At 47.2% G+C, this 6775-nt stretch overlaps 1 protein-coding gene across 3 annotated transcripts in view; it reads left to right on the forward strand.

Moving 5' to 3' along the window:
- Positions 1 to 5524, forward strand: part of FAM167A (family with sequence similarity 167 member A) — a 28174-nt gene extending 22650 nt beyond the window's left edge. For 2 of the 3 annotated variants that reach the window (XM_083733823.1, XM_083733824.1), the window contains exon 4: positions 3614 to 5524. In XM_083733823.1, the coding sequence (XP_083589949.1) occupies positions 3614 to 3877 (264 nt within the window). In that variant the 3' untranslated portion in view covers positions 3878 to 5524. The remainder of the gene's footprint in view (positions 1 to 3613) is intronic. The other variant, XM_083733825.1, reaches the window with a different exon arrangement.
- Positions 5525 to 6775: the final 1251 nt, after the last annotated feature.

Consider the following 6775-nt stretch of genomic DNA (forward strand, 5'->3'; position numbering starts at 1 on the left):
CCCTGAGATCAAGAATATTGTATACAAAGGCCAGCTTCATTGGCCCAGAATGCTGCCTTCTGCCTCTTGCACCACAATTAACCTGTTGCTGGTTCTTCATCTATTGCCAAAGGAGAATCTGTGAGAAACTCGACCTTTTTATCTGGGACACCCGAAACCGAGCACCAAGTCTGAAGCCAGGGGACAGGGATTCAGCACTGGCACCTTTCCTCCGTGTCAGAGCTGTAATCCTTTTGTCAACCATCACAAGGCTTTGTCCGTTGCCCCTTTATGCTCCTATCCTGTGGAGATCAGCTCCCCACCGACTTCCTTCTTTGTTTTACAATGGGGGGGAGAGACCCTTCTCACCCTGAAAGAGCAAATGAAAGCTGGCGGGAAGCTTTATCTCCCTGGGAAAGTTTGGAAACTGTTGGACTGGAGCTGTTGAAGAACTGATCCTCATTTCCCCCACTCCTTTCAACAAAACAACAGCAGAGTCCCATTGCAGATGGAAATAAGGTTGTAAGACTATAGGGGCACAAGAATTGGGGCCATCTAGTCAAGAACTATAAGGGACGTGGGTGGCGCTGTGGGTTAAACCACAGAGCCTAGGGCTTGCTGATCAGAAGGTTGGCAGTTTGAATCCCTGTGACGGGGTGAGCTCCTGTTGCTCGGTCCCTGCTCCTGCCAACCTAGCAGTTCAAAAGCACGAAGTGCAAGTAGATAAATAGGTACCGCTCCGGCAGGAAAGTAAATGGCGTTTCCGTGCACTGCTCTGGTTTGCCAGAAGCGGCTTAGTCATGCCGGCCACATGACCCGGAAGCTGTACGTCGGCTCCCTCGGCCAATAAAGCGAGATGAGCACCGCAACCCCAGAGTCGGCCACGACTGGACCTAATGGTCAGGGGTCCCTTTACCTTTGGTCAAGAACTACTTTTTCCATAAGATCTAGATGCCCTCATAATCAGAGCAGCAGCAGCAGAAGAAGTCATTTTGAAGTTATTCCCACTGTTGAGATTGACCAGGCACCTTCATGGTGTTCTTTTCAGGACCTGCTAAAAAGATTCCTGTTTAGAGAAGATGCTTAGAAAGCCGATGCAATTCCATTTTAGTATTTTAACTTTCGTATGTGTTATAGCGTGGTTGTAAATGTTTCTTGATTTTATTGTTTTCCCAATTCGTAAATTGCTTTGAAGAGGGTGTTTGTGTGTGTGTGTGTGTGTGTGTGTGTGTGTGTATGTTTTGCAATCAAACCACGTGTCAATTCTATGAAATTAACAAATAACAATAACTCTTATAGGTGACTTGGAAACTTCAGCTTGTCCAAAATGCAGAGGCCGGATTACTGGCTGGGCTTCCATTCTAGATCTCATAAAAGACCAGTTTTGAAATAGCTGCACTGGTTGAGAGTGTGTTTCTGATTCCAATTCTAGGTGCTCACACCACTGTTTAAAGCCCTAAATGACTCGGGCCCCAAATACCCCAAACATGGTCCCCTTCTTTACATCCCCTCTCAGGTGCCGCAATCAGCAGAGGTGTCCTTCTTAATACAGTCGTACCTCGGAAGTGGAACGGAATCCGTTCCGGAACTCCATTCGACTTCCAAAATGTTCAGAAACCAAAGCGTGGTTTCCGATTGGCTGCAGGAGCTTCCTGCAGCCAATTGGAAGTCCCGGAAGCTGCACTGGACATTCAGTTTCCCCAAAAAATTCAAAAACTGGAACACTCAATTCCGGGTTTCGATTGTTCAGGAGCCGAAACATACAAGTACCAAGGCGTTTGGCAACCAAGGTACGACTGTAGTTCCTCTGCCCTCTGATGCAAGGGTGGTGGTGGTCTAGGAGAGAGCCTTCTCTGTGGTGGCTTTTAAACTGTGGACCTCCTTTGCTACAGAGGTACACCTGGTGCCTTCATTTAACAGCTTCTGGAGAAGGCTGAAGAAACACCTCTTCACCCTGGCTTTTGACTTTTGAGGTGCATGTTTTTAGGACGCAGCTCATTCTTGTGATTGCAAGTTGCTTCAAACTGTTCTTAACTTTGTGCTTTGATGTTGCAAATCACCCCGGGACCTTAAGGAAGAAGAGTGTGCAATAAATAAATATTCTTGCCCACCTTTCACCCTAAGGCCCCAGAGTAGGTGGCTACAATTAAAATGGAATGTTAAAAAGCTTTTAACCGTAATTATTTTCAGAATGTTTTGTTCTGCTTTGTTTTTAAATTGGGCATCTGTTTGGCACCTGGGTTTCCTTGGGGAGGGAAACAAATTTGCTCCCTTCCCCCTCTCCTGGTTAAAGTTGCCGCTTTAATCTTACCCTCCAACATTTCTCTGATGGAAACTGGGACTTTTTCCGAAGGAAAAGTGGGACATTCTAGGATCAAATCATATTCCATACCCTCCAACATTTCTCTGATGAAAATAGGGACGTTTTCCGAAGGAAAAGTGGGGTATTCTAGGTCAAATCATATTCCATACCCTCCAACATTTCTCTGATGGAAACTGGGACTTTTTCTGAAGGAAAAGTGGGACATTCTAGGATCAAATCATATTCCATACCCTCCAACATTTCTCTGATGAAAATAGGGACGTTTTCCGAAGGAAAAGTGGGGCATTCTAGGTCAAATCATATTCCATACCCTCCAACATTTCTCTGATGAAAATAGGGACTTTTTCCTAAGGAAAAGTGGGACATTCTAGGATCAAATCATATTCCTAGGGCCCTGTGGGACTTGACATCTTTCCGCAGGGCCTGCAAGACAGAGCTGTTCCACCAGGCCTTTAGCCAAGGCACAGTCTGAACCCCTCCTTTGGTAATTTCTTTACAGAACTCTAGCCCAATGGTGGCCATCAATTTGATTTGAACTGATTTTATAATGAATTGATTTTAGAATGCTGTATTATTTTACTGTTGTTAGCCGCTCTGAGCCCGGCTTCAGCTGGGGAGGGCGGGATATAAATTCTTCTTCTTCTTCTTCTTCTTCTTCTTCTTCTTCTTCTTCTTCTTCTTCTTCTTCTTCTTATTTCTTTGATGAAAATAGGGACATTTTCCTAAGGAAAAGTGGGACATTCTAGGATCAAATCATATTCCATACCCTCTAACATTTCTCTGATGAAAATAGGAATGTCCTAAGGAAAAGTGAGGGACAGGGGTGGCGCTGTGGGTTAAACCACAGAGCCTGGGACCTGCCGATCACTAGGTCGGCAGTTCGAATCCCTGCGACGGGGTGAGCTCCCGTTGCTCAGTCCCTGCTCCTGCCAACCTAGCAGTTCTAAAGTATGCCAAAGTGCAAGTAGATAAATAGGTACCGCTCTGGTGGGAAGGTAAATGGTGTTTCCGTGCACTGCTCTGGTTCGCAAGAAGCGGCTTAGTCATGCTGGCCACATGACCCGGAAGCTGCACGCCGGCTCCCTCGGCCAATAAAGTGAGATGAGCGCGCAACCCCAGAGTTGGCCACGACTGGACCTAATGGTCAGGGGTCCCTTTACCTTTACCTTTAAGGAAAAGTGGGACATTCAGGGATCCAATCAGAAGCCGTCCAGGGGCTGTCCCTGGAAAGTAGGGACACTTGGAGGGTCTGCTTCAACCCCTCATGCCTCTTGACTATGAAACTATCCCTGCCTGCCTTTTGTGTTCCAGATGGAAATGCGTCTCCAGGACCAGCAGCTGGCCCGGCAATTGATGCGCCTACGCAGTGACATCAACAAGCTCAAAATCGAGCAGACCTGCCACCTCCACCGGCGGATGCTCAACGATGCCACCTATGAGCTGGAGGAGCGGGACGAGCTCTCTGACCTCCTGTGCGACTTCCCGCTGACGTCCTCCTTCAGCCTCTCCACCCCGCTCAAGCTCATTGGTGTGACAAAGATGAACATCAACTCCCGCCGGTTCTCGCTTTGCTAGAGGGAGGGGATGGGAGGGCAGAGGGGCAGAAGTGGGCGCAGAGGGTGACCTTGCTGACAGAGAGGAGGAGAAGCTTGCTTGTCCTTTTGCTCGGCAGGGGAAGGCAGGTGAGGTCGGAGGACAAAGAGGGAAGGCGGAGCAAGGGCTCTTCCACCGATCCAGTACGGCTGGGCGATGGCTACAGTCAAGATCATGTTCCAAGAGTGCTTTGCAGGAAAGATGGAGAATACAAACAACCAGGCTCCCTCAAGGGGAGGCAGAGAGGCTACCCTAACCCAATACTTTCCTTCAGAAACAGTCTCCCCTCCCCGTGGGTGGAATAAGGGTGTGAAGTATGGTTACCAGACGTCCCCGTTTCCCGGGGACAGTCCCTGGATTTACAAATCTGCCCCCGGACAAAATCTGTCCCCGGATTTCATTTAATGTCCCCGGATTTATATTTTAAGTGTTGTAGATTTATTAGTAGGGAATGAATGTTGCGTGGTTGGTTCAACGGCACAAGACACATCATATGGGGACATCTGGCGAGGCAAAATGGCGGATGCCATGGCAGCGGGCAGCTCCTGAAGCCAGCCAGAGCCAACTGCACTACCAGGTTGGCTCCGGGCTGCTGAGACTGCCGCTGTCGCTGCCACTGCTGAGGGGGAACTGGAGACGCCCTCAACTGGGGGAACTGCTGCCCCCCCAATGACCCAAATCAAGCCGGGAGCGAGAGCACCTGGCCACCCAGCCAACTGCCCAGCGGTGCTCCAGGGCCAGGAAAACCCTGGAGCTGACGCAGTGAGAAGGAAGAGAGAGAAAGAGGAAGGAGAAAAAATAGGGGAGCCTTGACCTTTCCACACTGCTGAGGACGAGAAGTAGGAGAGCACTGGGAGGGCAAGGACATGTGGCCGAGCCCAGGCCCAACCTGAGCCTACTCCACGGCAGCTAGTGCTCCAAGAGAGCAGGTCAGGGCCCAGAGGAAGGTCGCCTGACAGAGGAGACCACAAAAGAGAAGATATTACTTCTTTTTTTTTTTTTTTAAAAATAGCTTTTTAAAAAAACAACTCTTTTTTTCTCTTTTCCCAAAAAAAGTGTCCCTGGATTCTTTGAAAAAAATCTGGTAATCTTAGTGTGGAGAGATATGGCATGGCATGGACATCCAGTTGAAGTTGAATGGTCACTGGGACCAAGATAAGGAAATGGTTCTTCATGCATTGCCCAATTAATCTGCCTTTGTGGAATTCCACACCACCTGTGACCTTATCGGCATCCGCATTGCCACAAGTGAAGAAGTAACTCTGTTGTCCTGTTCCTGCCCCTTCCATCATTTTCATAGGGAGATCCTCTCAAAGAGAGAAGAGTGCTGCTCTCATTTATATAGAATTCTATACACTTCTGTCACCTTGTTCTTCATTAATTAATCAATCCCCGACATGCTGCATTTATCCTTTATCTGAGGGGAGAACGACTGCCAGTCAGTGTAGACATTATTGAGCTAGATGGATCCATGGTCTCAGTCAGTGTAAGGCAGCCTCCTAGGACGTTCCTGTGGGAAACAGTGAGAAGTGATGGCAGCCAGCATGGCAAATGGTCGGGGTGATAAGAGTTGTCCAGAGTACCTGGTGGATTCATTGGCAATAAAAGTTGGGGTCCTGGCTAAAGCCACTGTTAGGAGTTCAGCCTACACTCGAGTAGGACCTTGGCAGAGACACATGCCTGACTGGCATGTTCTCTCCCTCCTGGTCGATCGTTCAGGAGCTTCATAAGCTTTCTTCAGCCAGAACATCACAGTGACCGATGCCAACCAACACCGGCACACTTAGAGATCCTCAGAGTCTTTGCAGCTTTGCGTAACAGACCTCAGCAACTCAGCATTTTGGCTAATCTAGTTTATTTACATATAAACAGACATGGAACACTGCAGCATGGCTTCCTCTCTCTCTAGCATCAGACAGCAAAGAGAAAAAGAACAAAGGACAATAGTCCCACTTCACGGAACACAGTAACACAAACATCCTGTCTTTGTCACTTCCCTCTCTGTGGAGTCAAAACATATATCGTCATGTGAAAGACAACAATCCCATGACTGCAATCATGGAGCAGGAATTCTAACAGCCACTTGGCACACTGTGTCTGCTACACATTGTTTAATGGGTACTTTGGCCTGATCATATCACATGCTGAGTAGAAGACCTGGAGAGAAGCCCAGGGCTGAGATTTTAGTTGCCACTGCCTGTTTCCACGTGGATTGAAAATCATCATTCACAGTGAGTGGGGGAAAGCCAAGGGGGAAATAAAGATACTCTGAGCCAATAGTTGAGTGTGGTCACCCACAGTCTAGCCTCCATTTTTGTGAAAAACTTTATGGAATAATTCAAAACATCAAAACTAACACAATCGCATGAGCACTGTTCCAGAGTATTTTTCATTCTCATGTATATTATATCTATTCAAAAAAAGATTGGTTAATGAAGAAATTACATATCTTTCTACTTATGAGTGTTGAACCATAATTGGCTGATGAAGAATTCAAGGAAACAGTAGTTGTTATCCGGAAACACTGTTCAGTAGAGTTCAGAGCTAGACATTTGCTGATTATACAAAGCTTCACAGCTTGCTCTCCACCGGGTAAAGTCTGGCACCGTGATTCATTTAAGGACTTTCAGAGACTTTCAGAGACTTCAGTTTGTTAGTTTTGATGTTTTGAATTATTCCATAAAGTTTTTTCACATTGTAATTGTTTCTGGCCATCGGGTTTGTTTGTTTGTTTACTCCATTTTTGTGAGTCCTGTCTCTAGTCTCACATTTTGGGACTTGAAGGGCTGATCTTAGAAATTTGGATTGTACTAGTTTTAGGGGTGCAAAATTGGAGAAGGGGCCCAGCTGGGCACCACAGAGAAGTTGAGAGCTGTCCAG

Source organism: Podarcis gaigeae (genome assembly GCF_964106915.1).
Source record: "Podarcis gaigeae genome assembly, chromosome: 3".
NCBI classification, from domain to species: domain Eukaryota; kingdom Metazoa; phylum Chordata; class Lepidosauria; order Squamata; family Lacertidae; genus Podarcis; species Podarcis gaigeae.